The sequence below is a fragment of the Zerene cesonia genome, unplaced genomic scaffold (assembly GCF_012273895.1).
Source record: "Zerene cesonia ecotype Mississippi unplaced genomic scaffold, Zerene_cesonia_1.1 Zces_u006, whole genome shotgun sequence".
Taxonomy (NCBI): domain Eukaryota; kingdom Metazoa; phylum Arthropoda; class Insecta; order Lepidoptera; family Pieridae; genus Zerene; species Zerene cesonia.
Window position 1 is genome coordinate 1413451 of NW_024045136.1, and position 23721 is coordinate 1437171.

The 23721-nt window shown below is 35.5% G+C and overlaps 3 protein-coding genes across 3 annotated transcripts in view; 2 read left to right on the forward strand and 1 right to left on the reverse strand.

Moving 5' to 3' along the window:
- LOC119838892 (exportin-7) overlaps positions 1 to 9263 on the reverse strand; it is a 30134-nt gene extending 20871 nt beyond the window's left edge. Inside the window, exons 1-7 of the mRNA XM_038365036.1 lie at positions 9226 to 9263; positions 6102 to 6197; positions 5045 to 5148; positions 4147 to 4246; positions 2653 to 2763; positions 1925 to 2052; positions 872 to 1084 (exon numbers count right to left, since the gene is read on the reverse strand). Of these exons, the coding sequence (XP_038220964.1) occupies positions 872 to 1084; positions 1925 to 2052; positions 2653 to 2763; positions 4147 to 4246; positions 5045 to 5148; positions 6102 to 6197; positions 9226 to 9240 (767 nt within the window). The 5' untranslated portion in view covers positions 9241 to 9263. The remainder of the gene's footprint in view (positions 1 to 871; positions 1085 to 1924; positions 2053 to 2652; positions 2764 to 4146; positions 4247 to 5044; positions 5149 to 6101; positions 6198 to 9225) is intronic.
- Positions 9264 to 9986: 723 nt separating this feature from the next.
- LOC119838893 lies at positions 9987 to 13025 on the forward strand. Its single transcript, XM_038365037.1, has 2 exons — positions 9987 to 10092; positions 10759 to 13025. The coding sequence occupies exons 1-2, from the start codon at positions 9987 to 9989 to the stop codon at positions 13023 to 13025; spliced, it is 2373 nt and encodes a 790-aa protein (XP_038220965.1).
- A 7374-nt stretch (positions 13026 to 20399) lies between these two features.
- LOC119838944 (hemolin-like) overlaps positions 20400 to 23721 on the forward strand; it is a 6267-nt gene continuing 2945 nt past the window's right edge. Inside the window, exons 1-4 of the mRNA XM_038365095.1 lie at positions 20400 to 20495; positions 20596 to 20647; positions 21424 to 21547; positions 22295 to 22891. Coding sequence (XP_038221023.1) covers positions 20602 to 20647; positions 21424 to 21547; positions 22295 to 22891 — 767 coding nt within the window. The 5' untranslated portion in view covers positions 20400 to 20495; positions 20596 to 20601. The remainder of the gene's footprint in view (positions 20496 to 20595; positions 20648 to 21423; positions 21548 to 22294; positions 22892 to 23721) is intronic.

Consider the following 23721-nt stretch of genomic DNA (forward strand, 5'->3'; position numbering starts at 1 on the left):
GAAGCTAGCTTCTATCCGCGGGTTCTCATGCATTTAATTTGGTGTAGTTTAATAGATGTTACGATACATATAAACCATTCTCTTGAATTGCTCTATCTATTAGAAAAAAACCCCATCAATATCCGTTGTGTGGCTGAAAGCTTTAAGCATACATAGGGACAGACCGAGAAAGCGCTTTAGTTGTACGGATATGATGAAAAATAAAATTATACATTTATTTTCACACGTATAAGCACGAACATGATAAATTAAAGCCCATTCATCACCATCCTTCACCGATCATCACCAGTCATCGGCACACTCCACCAACCAGCAACTGACTATCACCACCGACCACCTACCCCCAATCTGTACAGTGCTGAAACTGAAACAAGCCGTTCGCCCCGGATCTACCCGTGGTACACACATAGCCTTCGTCACTCAATAAAGTTGCCACTATTCAATATTAAAAGTATTTCTAACATTTCTTTTTCGTATATGTATTCTTCTAAAATGTATTGTGTTTGAGAAATTTTGAAAGAATAGAAAAAAATTTGATTTCGAGGTGGGATTCCAACCTTGTTTTTTTTTTGCCAAACCGTAGCAAAAAACGCGGGTTCGAATTCCACCACGTGATCGAATTTTTTCTATTCTTTCAAAATATCTCATTTATAAAGCATTTGAATGCTATAAAACTAAACATTAAGTGTATTGTGTTTGTTACTTTTTATGTACCTTTTAATGTTAGTGTTTTTGTTTATTGCAATGAATGTTCTTCAAATTATCATTATGATTTGTTTCTGTGTTCACAATCAAACATTATTCACAATAAAACACAAGTGTCCCACTAATAGTTAGTGCACTTTCATCACCGCTCATCACCGCCCATCACCGCTCACCACCACCGACCTGTATAGTGCACAGATCGTCCGACGACTCGTCGATCGAGGTGCCGATGAAGTCGAATGTGAGACAGTTGTGCGCCAGCCGCAGCAGCGCCGCGAGCAGCGCCTGCTGGCTCTCGTCCGCCATCGCCAGCTGCTTGCCGCGCGCCGCGTTCAGCAGGGAGCACGATACGCGGAATATTTCGAATAGCTGCGTGTCTCTGGAGAGAAGAAAGCATAATTATAAAATGTATTTGAAACGATAGATATCAAAATTCCTGCTTTATCCGAAGGGTCCATTTTATCGGGATAAAAAGTAACATATCTCCCAAGTCGGTTCGTAAAATGTCTGTATAACAACTTTCATCAAAATCCGTTCAGTAGTTTCAGCGTCATTGATGGACAAACATCCAAACAAACAAATTTTCACATTCATAATATCAGTGTGAACTGTGCTAATGCCTATCTAGACCCATTTACCAGTTGAAATTTACATTATATTCAATTCAATAATCTATATGTATATCAACATAAAAAGCAGTAAAAAGCAGTGGTTCAGTGGTGAGAACCTCGGACTTCAAAATCGATAAGTCGGGGTTCGAGACCGGGCGAGCGTGCAGGAACTAAATTGATATTTCAATGAGTGAGGAAACCGGCATGTCTGAGAATCAAAAGTTCGACGACATGTGACATCTGCCAACCCGCACTTGGCCAGCGTGGTGGATGGCCTATATGGCCTGAACCCTCATATGTGTCCCAGCAGTGGGAACATATATGGGCTGATGATGATGATGATGATGATATCAACATAAAAAAGTGAAGTCCCGTGTCCCCTAGTGGGGTATGGGGCAGATGATGTACATCCGTTTCACTGATCGATTTTCTTTAGGGACAAGGAGGTGATCAGCCTTCTGTGTCCTGCCAGACCGAGACATTTTCTTTTTTTGTGCGCCCCCACCAGGAATCGAACCCAGGGCCCCTCGGTTCTACGCTCACGCGTTAACCACTGTACCAAGGAGGCGGTCATGATATCAACATATACCTATGGAATAATAACTCACCTAAACGACGATGCAATCTTCCTGTGTTTGGACAGCGAACGACTGACATCGTTCTCCAGCACCTGGTTCATCTCCTCAACCAATTGCGAGAGCAACTGAACGCCTATCGTGCACGTCTCAACTTGTCCCTGGAAATGATGTTTAGAAATTTAAAAACTTTTTAACGGATCATAAACGAGATTTTTACATTACTAGCTGCGCTCCGCGGTTCCACGCGCGTAAGTCCGTATCCCGTTGGAATATCGAGATAAAAAGTTGCCTATATGTTATTCCACTTGTCCAGCTGTCTCCGTACCAAATTTCATTGCAATCGGTTCAGTAGTTTTTGCGTGAAAGAGCAACAAACACACACACACACACACACACACACACACGCACATCCTTACAAACTTTCGCATTAATATTATTAACGACGATTACATATTAGTAGTATATTATTAACCCGACGTTTCGAACACTTTACAGCGAGCGTGGTCAGTCGCCCCGTGACCGCATGAATGAATCGCGTTTAAAATCCGTTAAAAAGTTTTCAATTTCTAAATGTATAATACTCGCGTAAAATCAAACACAAGAAAATACAATCAACTGATGTTAATATTTAGAGTAAAATTAAATATTTATTGATGACTTATGTAATGAGGTTTCGATTTAGAGACCTTGATTATTAAATCACTATGTTAAAACTAGGAACCGTTAAAATCACGTTCCGTCCCCAAATTTCCACTCACCTGTAAGAATCCCGTGGTGACGTCATTCAGCACGTTGTGAAAAACGAACTCCTCTTTGACGGTGTCGAACCAGCCGAGCTTCGTGATGCGAGCGAACAGGGATATTAACGCCTGAAACGCGAACAGAGTTTTATTTAGTATTAATATATTTACTTTCGACTTGTCACAATTATATTAATTCTAATAATATTATGAATGCGATAGTTTATAAGGATACTAGCTGCACGCCCCGGCTCCGCCCGGGTAGTCATTTATCGTAATTGAAATAATATAAACTATCCTATCTCTCAAGTTGGATCGAACTGCACATGGTGTGCGAATTTTATTATAATCGGTTAAGTGGTTTAGGAGTCCATTGAGGACAAACATTGTGACACGAGATTTATATATATTAAGATGTGTCTGTATGTGTGTGTGTGTGTGTGTGTGTGTGTGTGTGTGTGTGTGTGTGTGTGTGTGTGTGTGTGTGTGTGTGTGTGTGTGTGTGTGTGTGTTTGTGTTTGTGTTTGTTGCTCTTTCACGCAAAAAACAATTGAACCGATTGCAATGAAATTATTATATAGACCGACAGCTGGAAAGCTGGAACAGCATATAGGTAACTTTTTATCCCGATATTCCTACGGGATACGGACATACGCGGGTGGAATCGCGGGGCGCAGCTAGTTTTTAATAATTTTTCGTTAATTTGATACAGGTAAATAATCTTGTACCGAACACTACAATGCTATGTTGTTATTGATCAGCTGTGTTGTTGAAATGGGTGAGCAATATTTAAAGTTGTATTTATCGCAATATCGCAAAACAATACTCAATTGGAACACAAGCGACTCTACATTACGACTACAATTGCATATAGTTTTTAAATAAACAAATGTTGAATGCTTGTAATAATTTCCAAAGATACATGGGAAATATTAGCATCAGTGAATCAATGAAAATTCAATATTACATAACAAAAATACACAATGTTAAGGTGAACAATGATATTTAAGAAGGAAAACACACAATATATTTACAAGAACGTAACTATAAACCATTATTAACTATATTCATATTGGCCTATTTAGTATACATGCTATATCTGACTTTATTTATCTATGTGTGTTAGTGATCCACTATGTATTTATTTGCTCTCTTATTTATGTATACATATTATATTACATAGCTACTGACAATCCAGATGTCGAAAGGGTACCACTGAAAATCAGAGCTGATGCGTTAAGCCTGAGGTTTCCTGAGTGGCATTGCTTTTTGATACACGCAGCCACACATAAATGTTAAGTGTAATTTTTTTTTTTTTTTTTGATTTATTGTATGCTTCTGTTTTTTCTGTTATGATCTGTTGTGTGTGTGTGTGTGTGTGTGTATGTCAAAATAAATTATTTTCTTTCTTTCTTTTTTTCTTTCAATATAGAACCTCATTTGTTTGTGAGAATGTCATTTAAAAAAATACCTAAAATATAATCCATTTAACACAACACACAATAGACATACCTGTACGACAAAATTAGCCAACTTAGGTCGGGACGCCAAGTAATTGAGTATATAGTTTCTAATATCTAGCCTCTGTTGTATTGATAAACTGCTGGTCGGCCTGAAACGTGACAATATTGTGATTATCACTAGCTGTACGCCCCGGCTTCGCCCGTGGTACATATATATAGCTATATCACACAGTTAAGATGCAACTTCCCAATGGTGAAAGAATTTTTGATATCGGTCGAGTCGTTTTTGCGTGAAAACGTTACAAACATACCAAAAATATAAAAGATTCCTTGTTATAATATTAGTGCAGAAATATTTACAAAATTCAGCAAACCCACACCGCAGTATGAAAAGAAAGCATACAGGAGTACAACGCATTAAGCACCTACTTCCATAAGCATATGTTATTCTGATGCATGGGCAGTAATATCACTGAGAAGTATCATCAATATCCGTTGCGTAGTTCACATGTGTAAGAGAAACAAACATACATCCATCCTATTCTATTCTTTCAAAATTTCTCATTTATTTCAATGCTATAAAACTAAAAATTAAATTTAACAAAGGCCATGTTCCATCAATACAATATTGAAATAATGTTTCGTATTGATGGTGATGGTTCTTAATCATCTCAATAGATGGCGTGGGGTGCCCCTTAGGCACATGAAACCGAAAGAGTGGAAGAAATTCGATTACTGTGGCAGGATCACGGGTGGCCGAGAGGCTAGGCGTTGCTACAGTTTGGCAAAAAACGCGGGTTCGAATCCCGCAAAATTAATCTACTATTATATACTATAAACATTCGAGCTTACAATATTAGTAGGATGTGAGAATGAAAAATATACAGAACAAAGAAAAACAGCATCTCTTTGCTCGACTTAACAAATAAAATAAATTAATAACTTACCTACTAACCAATTTTCCTAAAGTAGTAGCTGCTAATAATTGAGAATAACTAGAGTCCGCTCTTTCAAGTAACGCCTGACATTTGCTCAGCGTGTCCGGAGATTCCTGAAAATTTTGAACAAACATACATTTTTTGGTGAGACATATTTAAGTCAATTTTGAATACTGTTGCGCTTGCCCGCATGTAGTCAGTAAAAGTCGAATTAAAATTATAATATTATTGGAATTTTAAATAGGTTTGAAGCCTAACCAACGTTTGAATATTAAAACCAATTAAATAGGTCACAATTATGAGGAGTAGATGCAATATTTAAACTTTTTGTTTCCAGTCCTATATAAATAACAAATTAAATTAGGTATACCTAAACCTATTCTATAGAATTCAATCATTTTAGACATAATAACATTGATACATGTTATTTCTTAAGCCTTACAGTTGCCTGACAATTCAAAGTTAGGACTATGCTTTTCTTAAGGTCTGACTTAACCTCTAAATGACTTTAAAAAAACATAAAAATTAAAGTATGTATAGAAATTGATTGTAGTTATCAAAAGAATATAAATTTTTTAAGAAATGGTCGTCAAACACCATTCAAAAAATTAAGTTCTATGATAACCAAGATAATCAGGATGTTTATGTTTTGGTTTCTTGTGGTTAATGTTGAACGAATATCGCCTATAGATATATCTTTCAAGGAATCAGGAATTGGGCCAGCTCGCACTGGGGAAGTACCACACCCCCACAGAGGACCGGCGTGAAATAGCATTCTGCTGCGTTTCGTTCGGCGAGTGGGGGGCCCATATCCTTTATTCCTCTCGCCAATCCTTTCTTAATCCCTTCACAATTTAAAGTCGGCAATCCAGTAGTAGTCCAGTTTGTAGAGGCGTAAGGTCTGCAATGGATCTTATGCCTCTCCAAATGTTCATGGGCGGTGGTAGGGCTTACCATCCATCATGCGTCCCACCAGACTGTGACATATAAAAAAAATTCTGGTGTAAATACATGTAAAGTTTATATAATTGAAAAATATACGAATCTACCAACACAATAGTCTCACCTGAAAAGCTACTACCGCCTTCTCTGCCTGCTCCCGGATCAAGGGATCCTGTGACTCATACAACTGCTTGCATAACAATTCTAACTGCACCACCTCCTGTAATGTAACATTACTTTTTGAGTATCTATACTTATTAACTCATATACTTAACTAGCTGCGCCCCGCGGTTTTACCCGCGTAAGTCCGTATAGCGTAGGAATATCGGGATAAAAGGTTGCCTATATGCTATTCCAGATGTCCAGCTGTCTACATAGCAAATTTCATTGCAATCGGTTCAGTAGTTTTTGCGTATAAAAGCAACAAACACACACACATCCTAAAAAACTTTCGTATTTATAATATTAGTAGGATGTAGGATAGGATAGTAGGATTACTGCTGGGTCAGTGCGTAAATATCGTTCAGCTAGTTACTTATCACTTAGTGAATAAGAATGTTTTTAACAAAAAACTAACTACCTTCAAATTATCCGATTAGACCAAACCAACGGACCAACGGGGTGCACCAATTCTATTTCAAAAAAAAAACAAACAACAAATTCTGATCATCCAGCTGAAATTTTCGAGGTATCTAAGCCAAACAATACAACATAATCATGTTCTTTTTTTAAGTTGGTTGAAATAAGTTAAATGCTATTCTCATATCGCATTTACACAATTGAGTTTGTTATTCCCCTTTCTAATGTACGAAACATCTTAATATATAAAACGCTTACAACTGACTAACTGCCTAACTGATCACTATATTAACAACCCAAACTCTTGGACTAAAGACCCTGGAATTTGGCATGCAGATGCCATGATGCCACTACGATGCAGGCCGGCTAAGAAGCCATTTTGAGAAATTCTACCCCCAAGGTTATAAAATTGCAGTTGAAAGTTTGAACCTATACACGCGGGCGAAACTGCGGGCAACAGTTAGTTCGTAGACAACAAATACGTCAACAACCACGAACTGAATGTGTGCAGTTTGATCCAACTTAAAAGATTGGATAGTTTATATGATAAATAACTTCCCCGGGCAGAGACAGGGCGTGCAGCTAATTATATCATGCTGCAGTTTGTGTAGCTACCACGTGAATCTCAAGAACAACTGGTTCGAATTGCAAAATTGGTCCTAATCTAGTTGAGAATTCATATTATACAGAAAATGTTGCATGTTTTGTGGTGAAGCCTGCAAAGAAAAGGATTTTTTGAGCACTTACTTGGAATGGTATATCATAGAAAGCGTTTGAAGCCGCGTAAATAACTAGTTCGCAAAAAATATCATATTTAAAAATAATACCCCTTACCTACTGTGATTCATTCAATAGATTAATTGATTTTTATTGCATAATTGGGGTATTCCCATTGCAATGTAATTTTCTACCATCCTCTTTGCATTTCCTTTATGCGGTAGTTGTTATTCCGGAAAAAATATTTGAATAACAGAATATAGACAATGTCTAGGCAAGGCGTTGCTATGGTTTGGCAAAATGATGCAGTTTAGAATCCCGCCTTGTGATTAAATTTTTTCTATTCTTTATGATAGTGATTCCTCATTTATAAAGCATTTCAATGCTATTAAACTTAAAATTAAATATAGACAACTTATCTATTCTAGATGTATGGGTAATAATATAATTGAAGATGTATACTGCATTCATGTAACTTGCTGCTATAACAACAAATAAAAACAATCAGGGTTAAACAATGGTTGATACAATCAAAAATTGGATTTTTGAACAAATTTTTGTGGTACTTTAGTGTTCGCACTTGATAGACATTTTTAATGTAAACAAGGTTATGATAAATTGAAACTAAATCTTGTGTTGTTATTTATATAGATACTAGCTGCGCCTCGCGGTTACACCCGCATAAATCTATATCCCGTAAGAATATTGGGATAAAAAGTTGCCTATATGTTATTCCAATTGTCCAGCTGTCTATGTACTAAATTACATTACAATCGGTTCAGTAGTTTTTGCGTGAAATAGCAACAAACACACATACATCCATACAAACTTTCGCATTTATAATATTAGTAGGATTAAGTACTAGACGCACATCCTGGCTCTGACCTGATATCCGGATTCTTGTTTTGTCCCAAGGGAGCATTTAATCAGGATAAGAAGTATATTGTAATCCAAGTTAGCTTGGCTGTCTGTATAACAAATTCCAACAAAATCCATTCAGCATGATTGACGGGCAAACATCCAAACAAACAAACTTTACATTAATAATTTTAGTGTGATATGATGTAATTAGTAGTGATTGACCCACATTCTTACTCAACTCATGATTTAAATAAATATAGCTTAAAAAATAATAAAAAAACATGCTTCAATGATAAAATTAACTTAATTGTCTCTTTTATTCTAGAAATGAGTATTCGTAAGGAAATTATTTATTCCTGGAAAACTATATCAGGAAAATCAGAGAAACTTTGAAATTATTGAAATGTCACTAATCCTTGATAAGTGTTCAAAGTTAGTGTTATATGTATCCAATTAAAGTTAGTCTAAATCGAATCTAAATGCGTAGGATACATACAGGTGAAGCTAACGAGTGTGTTCTTAAAAGACAATCTTATTCATTATTATATGGAGATACGATGTCTAAATAATTTCATAGTTTACGAATATGAATCGTGTGTATATAATCTTAAATCGTCATTTTACGTGTTTAAACATGTAAAACGAAGCATTTGCACCCTTTTTATATCGCCACTATAGGTCAGTGTTGTTTATTATTGCTGTGAATTATTATAATGTGCTGATTGTTAGAATTACAACATAATTTCAATTTCAAGGCAACAAGACTAGGTGAAATCTGTCAAAAGTCAAAATAAGTTATAACCAAAAAACGCCGGTAGCGTAAAAATAATAACATAATATACTAGTTTAATAACTAATCCAATTTGTAGTTGTGGTTTATAGAATTATTTGATGATAAAATATCAAGTAAGTGGTCTAATTGTCCATTCAAATTCAAGAAAACAATGTGCACTGATATTGCAAAAAAATCGCTTAACAATTGTAAATACGATGCAGAAATCATTCATTAATTATTATATATTGCCCACGTTGGTTCTGTAAGTCAGAATATTTCGATAACTATGAAAAAAATGTAATATTTATATACTTACTTGTTCTTCAGCCATTTTTGTTATTTTCACGCATTTGATTTTGATGTGAGTTTTGACGTTTCTTTTTTTTATCTAGTCAACGGATACGTTTCTTTTCATGATTTTGCGTAAACGGCTATGTAACTGATAAGACTTATTTTAGTTATTATTATGGTATTAAGAAGGTGTTAAAATTTAACTTTCATTATCTTAACATGATGATAGGAAAAATCGAACTTTACGATGGAAAAAAGCAGTAAACAATATAAAAATCGTAAAAGAATGCACATAATAAAATGATTCAGATTGCCAAAAATGGAAATAATAATTGGAGTTAAAATTTATTTACTGAAAAATATGTGTTCGTAATATATTTTAATTAATACAAAAACCAGTTCATGCACCAATTAATTTAATTATTACAAAGATAGTCTCAAAATTTCATAAAGAATCTATATACTTACTCATATCTACTGAATAATATAATAAATAAAATTTACAAAATTTAAAGGATATTTTCAAACATATGAAAATAATTGTTGACCTTCAGATAAAAAACTTTTTATAGATACTGGCTGAAAATCTTTTAAATAATCTATCATAAACACTGAAAATAGAACAATTTCGATCAAGTAACAATTTGGCAATAATATGTGAGTTCTATTTTTGTTCTATCAAAATTAATGTTAAATTTTACTCTATTTTAAATTGATTTGTAACTTTAGGAAAAATGTAAATTTATATGATTTCGTTGGGGAAACGAGAAATTTTAATGTCTCGAAATGTTGAGAACAACTTTATCAAAGATTAAAAAAGTCTGTACACTCGCAATTGTCCCTCGTATTCTTCAGGGAGAGGCGAAATATGTCCAAAAGAAATTAGCAAAAAGTAAGTTTACATTCCTTCTCTTCTCTTCTCTAGATATCATATATGCAAGCAATTTGTATTAACACAGAAGTTTATAATAAATAGAGTTTAATATTGTATTTTGTATGTTTATTGGGTGTACTATCTTACCCTTTTCCCAATTTATTACGCTTAAAAAATATCAATTAAAAAAACTGAAACCCTGATATAATAGTGAATAATTCAATGAAAATTACTGTTTAAATCGTTTAATATAATAAACCTTCATCATTAAATATAGACTGGCAACCAGAAGATGCTAACATGGAAATAATTGTAAAAAAATATTCTCGTATAGGTTTTAAAGTGTAAATTATAAAGCTTAGAAAAGCACACTTTCTCGCTTTTACTGATTTTCTTGAAGGGCATTACATTATAACTGATCTATGTAATAATGTTAAACCGTTAATCATTTATAATTTTTCATAAGTTTTGTAATAAATATCAATAAATAAATAAATAAATGAAAAATTAAAATGCCAAATAAAATATCCCTTTGCGCAAATTATATACCGTACTTTAAAACGAATGTGAAAAATAGCGAAATAAATATTTATTTTGGCTATTCAATTGTCTTGATTATAACTTTAGAAAACTAACAAAATAATCTAATATTAATTGATTTTGATTCAATTCGCTATTTTTCAGATTCCATAATCGCGTCGCGGGCCACAAAGAGTACCAGTTCAAAAAATTCAGGATCCAAGGATGACGCGGAGCACAAAAATCCAGTTGATAAGCAACCTATTCAAATATTGGAAAAACCAGATGACAACTTAAATAAGTCTGTAGCGCAACCTCCAGATGATAATTGTGAAGTATGCAACCGAATTATAAACAAAATTTTCGAAAATGAAACTGTTGGTAAACCACTCGAACAGGCCACTGTCAACGCAACAGCTAAAGCTGATACTGAAGAATTGGAACAGAAAATGGAAAAGCTTGAAGAAACACCTATAGTACCGTCACCATTAGAAGACCAAACTACACCGAGGGTCATTGGAAACCAGCAAGTTCTAAGCTCAATGACGGAAGCTGAATTTTCAGAGAGCAAGAGATATGACAGTAGTTTTGACGAACTGGCAAAAAAGTGTCTTGGCGTTCCACCCAATGATGTTGATGAATATATCATTAAAGAACTGAGACAATATTACGAACAAACCAAAGGAGACGTGAATGCGGGAACATCGAACGAAAGATATTATAGCCAAGTACTTTATAACCCTGAAGTAATACATCTAGGTAAAGTTAATTCCGCTACGGAAGCGGCTAACGTTCTACATGACTTCAAAGACGAAGACAATGAAGACAGGTTTATTCACGTTTACAAAGCAGAGATTACTCAACCGTTACTTTTTGATATTTTATCGACATATGAAGAGGAAACAGATCTGAACAGACACTTACTAGAAAGGCCAAGTTTTGAAACTCCATTACTGTTAAACCCATATGACAACAATTTAATGTTTCCACTCGATGACTACGAACTTAGAAAAGATTTGATACTCGAAGCACCTAAAGTTGAAGAAACAATTACTGTACAAGAGAGTGAAGTTACTAAGAATGAAGCTATGCCCCCAGCAGAAATGGAAATTGAATCTGAACAGCCTGCCATCAGCAAACAGCTTCAAGGCACCGTAGCTGGGATAAGTCTGGGTGTACCAGAAAACATCTCAACTCCAGAGAGCCCGCATACGTCAAAGATAACTGGTATAGAAAATAAAGCGTTTGTCTATACACAGCACTCACATAGGCCACCAACAGAACCACCACCAGATTGGCAAACGCAAATTGGACAACACAGCGATCGACAACCTGTAACTCCAAATACGTCAATATCAGGAAAAATTCCTGAAATGGAGAAGAAACGACGTCAACACACTTCCGATTCGGCTATTTCGTCCCATCAAAACCTTCATGATCTCTATATGATAGGAATCAGTAACGAAATATCAGATATCCCAGAAATCAAAGCAGAAAATCTCAGTAGCAATGTTTTTTCATCTAAATATTTGGAACTTCAAGATGAGAACGAAATATCGGCTTATGTAAGAAGGGATCCTTATACTCATTTCATTATTGAACCAGAACCTAAACAGGAACAAGAAGAAGTAATAACAAAGGCGGATAATATCGCAAACGTTTGTTCCGATGACGTAAAGAAAGTTGAAACAGCTCAGAACTTGGAGGGTAAAATAGCTGCTACTACAGGACCTATACCTAGCATCAGTGAATCTGAGATACCCCTGAAAGAGATGCTCAGAAGAATCCGCGAGCGACATCGCCAAGAACTGTGTCGCGACTTCTTCCAGGAAGCCAGTCAATTCCAACTCTCCACTGCGTGCAAGCCTAAAATGCCCTTTCCAAGTCCTTGCAAACCTATTCCCAAAGAGAAACCTAAATCCGAATGCCCACCGCCACCCAAAAGCCCTGAAAAGACAGACCCATGTGCACCGAAAAAAGACAACCCATGCTCAAAATTCACCCAACTTGGGAACCAAATTTACAATTCGATTTGCTTCATCCGCCTCACCCATTTCAATTCGTTTGGAAATGTTCAAACAATGCCCATAATAAATTACCAACCGTATAAGCAATACTCCAAGGCGATATCAACGACTACACTGCAAATCCACTGTTTGAAGGAGAATACAATTGACGCGTTGGACGTGGACCATATGGGAGACGTTATATTAGCCAGGGACTACGAGCCGTGGACACCGATCCCTTCCTGGCCGATTCCCAAGAAAGATCAGAAGAAAAAGCTTGTTTGCCCCAAGGAAGGGTGCAAGTTATTACCACCGCCTCCCTTACACCCAGCTGATAAAGATAAGCCATGCGTTAGTTTTCCAAAAAAGACATTCTCTTTGGCCGAGTTATTTGAGCACCAACCAGTAACAAGCGCTAGGTACTAACGTGTTGTCCTGTTGACAGTTCTGTTTTATATATTATTACTATTTTTTTCACCTAAATATACACTATTAACTATTTAGAAGGGTTTTATTATTCTAGAATCTAGAAGACATCCAAGTCCCTTAATGTAACCTTCTCACTTACAGTTTATAATTCATTATTTGAAATATGCGCATATTTAAAATAAAATTAAAATGTATACCCATTTTTACACGCTTTTTATTAGCTTCACCTGTATGTTTGTTTGTAACCGACTTTATGCGCGATTTTGACCCACTTTAAACGGCAAGATTTCGTTCAAACTTTGTAGATTTATTGAGGACCGATGACAATACACTAATTTGATAAAATTATTCCAGTTTTCAATTTGCAAAATATGATTTTTGTTAAAGCGTGTTTTTTAGTTTTTTTTAACTATTATATTTTAATATTTATATCCGTAAAACTTTATATGAGTACAAAAAGAAAAATATACTACGTGTTTACTGAGTTACTTAGTCTTCCAGTATAACATTAGCTCAATAAATACATAAACGTTTTTTTTGTTTTTTCAAAATGTATTTGATCCTAGCTTGACCTCGTAATCTTTTGATTTTCAATAAGTTTATATCTATACTAATACTAGCTGCGCACCGCGGTTTCACCAGCGTAAGTCCGTATCCCGTAGGAATGTCCGGATAAAAAGTTGCCTATATGTTATTCTAGTTGTCCAGCTGTCTACGTATCAACATTTCATTGCAATCGGTTCAGTAGTTTTTGCGTGAAAGTGCATCAAACACACACACATCCTTACAAACTTTCGCATTTATAATATTAGTAGGATAAAACTAGTAGGTAGGAAGTAGGATTATAAAGCTAAAGAGTTTGTTTGTTTGAATGTAGTAATCTCAGAAACTACTGGTCTGATTTAAAAAATTATTTCAGTGTTAGATCGCTCATTTATTGAGGAAGGCTATAGGCTATATATATGTGACACGGGTGAAACCGGGGCGGACCGCTAGTGTATGATGTTGGTTTTTGTTTTTTATAAATGTCTATGATTTAAAATGAGTAACCCACCCTTAAGTTACTTACCTACTTCATTCGTCATAAATCTTCACAATTTATTTTATATGTGTTTATGTACTATTTTTATTCTATTGTAAATATACTTTCGATGCTAACAACATATAAAATAAAGCAATTTGGTTTTATAAGCATAAACCATTATTAATATGGGCCAATGTAACCAAGTAACCGTTGGTATAAACTGTACCAAATTACCAATCGCTTACTCTAAGAAATACAACACAAATGAAAACAACCTTATGAAACTGATCCTATTAATATTATAAATGCGAAAGTTTGTATGGATGTATGGATGTTTGTTACTCTTTCACGTAAAAACTACTGAACCAATTGCCATGAAATTTGGTACGTAGACAGCTGGATAACTGGAATAACATATAGGCAACTTATTATTCCGATATTCCTACGGGATACGGACTTACGCGGGTGAAACCGCGGGGCACAGCTAGTATTATATAAAACAATACCATATATTTAAATTTACTGCAAGAAACGCAGATTCGAATCCTACCTCGTGATCAATTTTTTTCTATTCTTTCAAAATTTCTCAATACCATACATTTCAGGCAGCATTAACGACGTATCAATAAGAAGCTTCTACAAAACTGCATGGACCAAACCAATATTTAACGTAACCAAACCGTATACAGTCACAAGAACGGATTCAGAATGCAAAACACTGCAACTGGACAGAATATCAGAAAAACAATCTATAAACTGTTATTGAAGGCGAAAAACCATGTGAAACCGTCAGAGAAGAGACGGACCAGGGAATACTCTTAAAAGACCAGCTTGTAAGCAAAAATCAAGATGGACACTTGAACCTTCTGACTGCTTTGATGTGTTGTAAATGTCCGCCGCCCCCTAAGTGTCCCGTTCCGAAGAAAAAAGAAGAGTGTCCCCCGAAAAAGGACCCCTGCGCACCAAAGAAGGACCCCTGCGCACCAAAGAAGGACCCCTGCGCACCAAAGAAGGACCCCTGCGCACCAAAGAAGGACCCTTGTGCACCAAAAGACGACCCCTGTGCCCCAAAGAAGCAAGAGCCCTGCACTCCGAAAAAATGTGAACCACAAAAAAAGTTTGTCCGATTGCCCCTTTGGTTTATTCTATATACGTATTTCAGTAAATATTTTGATTCCTACTTAATACCTATTGGTATTTTTAATAGGTAATAGTTTGTTTGCATATGTAGGTAATGTAATGAGTGTTAAAACAGTGAATTTGTGTTTAAAAATCATTCAGTGTAAATAAATTCATAATCAGGATAGATAACTGAACCCTTAAATCATTCCTTAAATGTTTTTTGACGATTTCAACAGTGCTTTAGTAATCGTTTTTATAATAGCTATGTTTAATTTTTTTCTAAAAGCTTAGATTGCGTTTATGTTTGTGATGAATCTATTTGTTTTGCTATTTTATTTTGTTTTGTTGCTATGAAATAAAAGGGATTTATTTTCCTCCTATGAATGGTTCCTTGGTGAAAATCTATACAAAACAAGACCTGTGAAATGAAGAAAATATATACCACTAGCTGCACCCCGCGGTCTTACCCGCATAACTCCGTATCCCGTAGGAATATCGGGATAAAAGTTGCCTATATGTTATTTCAGTTGTCCAGCTGTCTACGTACCAAATTTCATTGCAATCGGTTCAGCAGTTTTTGCGTGAAAGAGCAACAAACACACACATCGTTACAAACTTTCGCATTTTAATATTAGTAGGATAGGATATTCAGCAACATTTCACCAAATGACCGTAACCCAATCTAAAAACCTTGCAACTACATTACCGCCTACAGTTTTTTTTTATGCAATAGCGAGCGAGTGAGGTTTCGGCTGATGGTTTTTATCAACTTCACGCCTCTCCAAATGTTCACGGGCGGTGGTAGCGCTTACCATCAGCCGACCCACCGGCTCCATTGCCGACTGTGACATAAATAAATAAATAAAATGGTAAGCGACTACCACCGCACTCTGCAAATAAGGTAATCTTGCAATGGCATTGCTCGCTTTTAAAGAGTAGGATAAGGCAAGGTTTGGAGAGGGAGGGAAGGGACAGGAAAGGGATACGGGGCTCCGGCTCCAGAACAATTGCAACGCTGGAAAAGTTTTCTTAAATACAAATATGTTTTTTGTTTGTCTTTCTTTCACGTCGCAACAGAGAGACTTTAAAATATCATGTTTGTGTCTGGGGCTTGATAGATGGCTAGGGAGTAGCAAAGGCTACCGCGACGAAACATCTCATTCCTATGGGAAGCGAAAGCGAAGCCGCTACGATAAACTAATATGTCTAAAAAAGCACTATTGCTGGTATTTATTTGTGCAGCCTAGCTCCTAACCTAGCTCCTTTGGTTGGCCTTTTATAATAAACTCGCTATTGCAAGCATCTTCACCCGCGTGATCTTAATAAATTTTCATTGTATAAACTTTCATCCCCTATTTTATGCCCTTGGGGGTAGAATTTATCAAAATCCTTTCTCGTCGTCATAACATCTATCTGCATGCCAAATTTCAGCCCGATTCGTCCAGTGGTGCTGTGCGTTGATATATCAATTTGTCAGTCAGTGACGTTTACGTTATATATTATTTATATTATGATTATATTATCAGACATATTTAGGTTATATATATTTTATGTTTAGATTTTTATCATATTTTTAATTTATATTTAGATTATGATAATTATTATAACAAGGAATTAAAACGCCTTCAAATTGTCAGATCTAGACCAAATTTAACGTCGACTTTCAAATAAAAAAATGTCATAGAAAACGGTTCACGCAGTACAAAATTTTGAGATGACAAACACAAAAACATACATTCCAATTGAATTGATTGACCTCCTTTTATGAAGTCTGTTTAAAAAAATACATTCAAATTTACAATTTCAGATGTTATTGGGAAGGTCAGTTAAAAGATGTCAAGCAGATGATAGTGAATACTGAATCTATAAATATGTCATACGGTAACAGGAAAATGATTGCGAAGATAAATAACTACAAATATATATATTACCCATTTCTACAACAGTAAAATGTCAACACCACGGGTTCTAATGTTATCGCTTATCAGCAATGGACCGTGTAAATTCATTATGCGATTTCCATTCGAAAATCACGCTTCATTTGTAATGAGATAATTATAGCTAAGTTAACTCACATATGAAAAACAAATATAATTTAAAAAACTCTTTAGTTGCAGAATCAAATGAATTGTCTCACTCGGTCTTATAAAGAGTACTAGCTGCGCCACGCGGTTTCACCCGCATAAGTTCGTATCCCGTTGGAATATCGGGATAAAAAGTTGCCTATATGTTATTCCAGTGGTCCAGCTGTCTACGTACCAAATATCATTGCAATCGGTTCTGTAGTCTTTGCGTGAAAGAGCAACAAACACACACATCCTTACAAACTTTCGCATTTATAATATTAGTAGGAAGTAGGATAGTTGGATCTATAGCCTAAGTATACATGTAAGGACCTTTTGTGATCCTTAAAATAAGTTGGCGTATGCACAACCTGTTATATGTGACCACAACTTACACACAAGCGTTAACATAAATTTAAGAGAAAAGTATTGAAAGGTCAAAAGAAATGGACCGAGAATCGTGAGGGATAGGGAAGGTACTTTCGCTGTTAAACTTAGTTAAATTCAGCCTCCATAAATTTTAATTTGCGTAATTAATTGCGTTAATAAGATTACTACCCGGGCGGAGCCGGGTCGAGCAAGCTAGTCATATATTTGTTTTTGCAATAAGGAAAATGGTTGTTTATTTGTGCTCTCATGCGGGCAAAGGGTCTGAGGTGATTCCCTAAGCGAAATTAATGATGAGATTATATTCCAATACTAGCTGCGTCCCGCGGTTTCATCCGCGTAAGTCCGTATCTCGTAGGAATATCGGGATAAAAGTGGCCTATATGTTATTCCAGTTGTCCAGCTGTCTACGTACCAAATTTCATTTCAATCGTTTCGGTAGTTTTTGCGTGAAAGAGCAACAAAACACACACACACATACTTACAAACTTTCGCATTTATAATATTAGTAGGATTAGGATTGTTGTGACGACCTTGTAAATATATTTTCAACCGACTTTAAAAAAGGAGGCGGGTCTCGATTTTCAACTGGGGTTATGTATCTATGCCGTTTTCATGTCTAATTCTGACATTTGAGTAAGCTTTTTGTTTTTTTATTAATAATATAATTATTTTTGGATTTGTTTCCTCAAAACTATTGACTGGGTGAAGCGATTTTTATGATCCTTTTTCATTTGAAAGCTGATACTGCTGTCTGCGATCTTTGTTGTCCAATACTTAACAGATCAAAGAAACTTGCACAAAAATTATATAACAGGTATTCTGCAGACTGCATCACTCAGATTTTTTTTTTCAACTGGAGACGTCTACTAGAAATAAATTCATAACTATCTATTACACCCCTAAATAAAATAGTATATTTAAATAAGAATAGAATGAACTAGAATAATTCACATGTTCCTTTACAGAACATACGTAAGGAAAATTTGTAATCCTGTCGATCCTAATCAGGATAATTGATGAAATGAAATTGCTGTATCCCCGATCCTTGATAAGTGTACAAAGTTTGAATTAAATCTGTATGTTGATTTCTATTCCGCATCAAACTTTAGAAGTTTCACGTAAATCGGATTATCAATATCAGGTGTACACTGTACATACATAAATAAATCCGAGAATCTTGAGAACCTACTCCTTTATGTAATCGGTTAAAAAACTTAACAATTCTTAGCTACTCACTTGTGGAGAAAAAAATGTATTGTAAATACCGAATATTAATCCTATTCTACTAATATTATAAATGCGAAAGTTTGTAAGAATGTGAATGTGTTTGTTGCTCTTTCACGCAAAAATTACTGAATCGATTGCAATGAAATTTGGTACGTAGATAGCTGAACAACTGGAATAACATATAGGCAACTCTTTATCACGATATTTCTACGGGATACGGACTTACGCGGGTGAAACCGTGGGGCGCAGCTAGTCATTTATAAATGCGAAAGTACATCTGTCTCTTCTTCAGCGCTGAACCCCTGAGCCGATTTGCATAAAATTTCATACAAATACAGTTTGTGATCGGAGAACGGACATAGAATACTTTTTAACCCGAAATTTCCATGGGAAGGGGAATTGTGTAGGGAAAACCCCTGGGTTCTTTATTTTACCTTTGACTACAAGGACGAATTAATTTTTCAAATTATCTGCGCATGTAGATAACATCACCACTGCTTAAAACGGTGAAGGAAAACATCGTGAGGAAACCGGCATGTCCGAGAATCAAAAAGTTCGACGACATGTGACATCTGCCAACCCGCACTTGGCCAGCGTGGTGGATTATGGCCTGATGATGATGATGATGATGATGATGATGACAAGACGATGTCGCGGACGAAAAGCTAGGGATTTATATACCTATTTCTTTGCATATTATATGAGGAAAACAAACACTGAAGTTTTCCCTGGAATTATATTACAATGAAATGTATAAAAGTGAATAATATCTTTGATAAAATAGAGTGAAACGTTAAGGCGTGGTCATATAGTGTATTTGTATGCAATTCTTAATTTAAATATGTCATCATGTAACTACAATATGGCGATTTTAACACGCTTCTATTAGCTTCACTTATGTTGCCGTGTTTGTGTGTAACCGTATCTGTTATTAATGCGAAATTCTTTTGTTTTGCTAGCTATGTTTGGCCACAGATAATATAATACCAGAGATAACAATAACATTATCTATACGTCATACTTAATTTTAAGTTTTATAGCATTAAAATGTTGGCCGATTTTCAGACCTACCCGATATGCATTCATTTCAGAGGATGAGAATTTTTTATGTATATAGAGATTTCTACGAATTACGAATAATGACAAAATACTAGCCTCTGTTGGTTGTTACCGGTGTTGTTGTTGTTACAGTTGTTTCCCTTTCACGTAAAAACTACCGAATCGATTGCAATGCAATTTGGTACGAAGATAGCTGGACAACTGGAATAACATATAAGCATCTTTTTATCCCGACATTCCTACGGGATACGGACTTACGCGGGTGAAACCGCGGGGCGCAAGATTTAAGATTACATTTCTCTCTTAATAATATATTTATTTATTACAATACATCATTCAAAGAATACATTAAACCGTAACGTTGAGCCTTTGCTTAGTTACGTGATTATTATAAAATAAAAATAACAAAATTATATCAATCTATATGAATAACGGTTTAAGCCACATGTACGTGTCACCTCTTACAGGTAAATTGCGGTTCTTTACAGAAACAATTCCTCGTATGACACCACAATAGCACTGTATATAAATACAACTCATCCCTTGCCATTGCATTACATTTTCCGCCAAGACTTAATACGGGTACGTGCACAGATAACATAAATATTTATTGTCTGTTTAATGTTTATAATAAATTCAAACGTTCTTTTGATTGGAATAAAGCATCTTTTTTAATTTTTAGGGAACGATGGCGATTTCCTATGGAATTATTATTGGTGCGTGTGCTGTTTTATGTAAGTTGTCTTAATTTTACATAAGTTTTTCAGATTGTCTTGCTTGTTTGAATGTATGTGTACATTTTTTCTAATCGCTTGTCGTTGGTACATTTATTATGTTGAGATTTTTGGTTGGTTAGCCAAATTAAAATATATAAATTTATACGGTTTATTATTTAAAAAAATACATTCAAGTCCACCTCCGATCGGGAGTAATTTTTTTTTTAAATAGTAACTAACCATAGATTTTTAATCTTTCGCATTTATAATATTGAGTACTTTAATTATCAACCGATTTCAAAAAGGAACTTGACTATATCTTTTTTTTTTTTTGTTATTTCATAACTTTTTACTGGGCAATTGAGCGGTTTTAACGATTCCTTTTTATTTTTGAAAGCTGGTGCCTGCCATATAGTCCCATTAAAATTTGGTCTAGTTCTGACAATTTGACGACAATTTAGTATTTAGATAAACATTATATTTATTGTGTATATTCATAACAGTCGCCCCGGCTTCGCCTGTGGTACATATATAGCTTATAGCACTATATGATCACGTATACGTTTAACGGAGAAATAATTTTTTAAATTTGTCCATTAGTTAGAGATTAGCGTGATAAAACAAACTAACTCTAGTATTATATATTAACACTTTATTCTCCAATGCACAGATCTTCGGCTCATACGCAAGAAAATAACAGAACACATTGTTTTCGAATTCATTTGAATTTCGAATAAATGTAATCGTTTTTACGAATTTCTTTTTTAAATATCAACTTGTATTTCTGTTCATAGGCACAGCATTGCCCACTGAAAAGCTTCCAATTTTGAAGGACGCGCCGAGCGAAGTCCTCTTTACGAGTGATAATCCTTTCGTGTTGGAATGTAAGCTTGTTGGCGAAAACTCTAATGGAGTCACGTAAGTTATTTCACTATTTATTTTGGTAATTTCAACTGCTTTTATATAATATAGTGTGTCCCCTGATGGGTACAATCTGGAGGTCTTTAAGAAAAGAGTGAACAGCCACCTTCTGGGGAAGCGCGTTCCATCTTAGACCACATCTCAGCTTACCATCATGCGAGATCGTGGTCAAGCGTTGCCCTATTATAAATAAAAAAGAGAGTTGTAGGAAAGTGTTCATATCGACATTAAGTATAAGCATATGGTAGTCTAGATTGTAATATGCCCTAAATTTAAAAATCTGCTTTGCACGAAATAAGTGTCCCTTAAAATCAGTTAACGCTATTACTTGATGTTTTTATGAAATAATCAAAGAAGAAACGAAACGGAACGAGGGATTAAAGCAAAAAATAATATTGCCTGTGGCACTTACCGATGATGCAGTTTTATACTGTATATCTAACTAATATTAGTAAAGATTATTTTATTAAAATATATAATATACAAGACGCCCGGATATCAAGATTCCTGTTCTATCCCAAGAGGAATTTAATCGGAATAAAAAGTATCCTATCACCCAAGTCAGCTCATACCCTGTCTGTATACCACATTTCATCAAAATCAGTTCTATAGTTTCAACGTGAATGACGGACAAACATCCAAACCAACAAACTTCCACATTTATAATATGAGTGTGATAGTCTGATTTACTACAGCATTGCTCTATAGAACAACCAACTTTAACATGATCCATTTACTCTATAGGTTTAGCTGGATTAAAGACGGCAGCCCATTAACCATTAACAGTAAAGAGATCACCCAACGCCAGGGGGAAGGTAGCCTCGTATTCCAGAAACCAAGCGATAAAGTGTCTGGCACATACCGATGCCTCGCCACATCCGAAGCAGGCCAAGCGTCAACCAGACCCATTAACGTGAGAAAAGCATACATAAACCCTCCGAAAACGACCCTGCAGAAGCTGAAGCCGACAGACGGAAAGCCTTTCCAAATGGACTGCGCCATTCCAGACGCGTATCCGAAACCGAAAATCTCATGGCACTACCAACTGATATCTGACTCCGGAGTGTCCAATGAGGTCATGGACCCGCGTATGACGATCGCCCCCGAAGGCACTTTGTACGTAACAAGCGCTGCGAAGTCGGACGCGAACAAGAACTTCAAATATGTCTGCGTAGCGAACACTCCCGCAGCGAAAAGTGGGGTGCCTTTAGCGGAGTATGTGATAGAAGATGTCCTGGCTAATTCGAATCCAGATAATGAAGTGTACGAACTGTACACCAGTAAGGACATGACGGTGAAGGCTGGCGAGATGACTTACCTGTATTGCATCTTTGGCGGCACGTGAGTAACTTCCAAGTTATAGATTTCTCATGAAGAGGGAGGTTTTTTTTATTGTTTTATAATTATTGTCACCATCATTGTCACTTGTCTATGTTACTTGACTATATATGTCTTCCCACTGTTGGGACAGGGACATCCTGTTAAGGTTCAGGCCACTAATGATGTATATAGTCCACCACGCTGGCAAGGTGCAGGTTGGGGGATATTACATGGATGTCGGTTTCCTCACGATGCTTTCCTTTACCGCTTCGATTAGTGGTGGTGTGGATAATGTGCAGATAAATTGAAATCTCAATATATTTTTTGCACGTTCTTCTGGTCTCGAACTCCTGGCTTTTCTATTTCAATCCATGTCCCTAACCACTGTACCACCGCTGCTCATACTTATAGATCTTACAAATGCAATTATACATACAAAACTTATCAAATCCTGTCTGGACTGTGATGTTAACTGTACATTTTACAAATTCTACTCAGAAAGTGCCAAAAATGGTTTAGTGTTTCCATTTGAATTTGATAATTAAATATTTACTACAATGACATAAAACATAATTTATGCCTTCAAAAAAGGGATGGTACCTTCCTTACTTATATGAAGAATCATCACAGCATAACATAAAGTCCTCCGCCGAGTGTGTCTGTACGTTCACAAAATGAAAATGTACCAATATTAATTCTGTTTTTACCAATGGATACCGCGGTTATCGAGAAAGTTATTAGAACGTATATTATTTGTTATGCTTAGACAACACACGCGAAATAAGTTTGCGACAGCCTCAGATTCGAAAAAAAACCAAAAACTTTCTAATACTTTTAATTAAGTATAAAAA

Bases quoted from the DNA above. Each gene is read 5' to 3' on its own strand.
- LOC119838893 (XM_038365037.1), top strand. From the start codon at position 9,987: ATGTTGAGAACAACTTTATCAAAGATTAAAAAAGTCTGTACACTCGCA. The intron at 10,093-10,758 runs GTAAGTTTACAT...GCTATTTTTCAG, and splicing joins CCAAAAGAAATTAGCAAAAA to ATTCCATAATCGCGTCGCGG.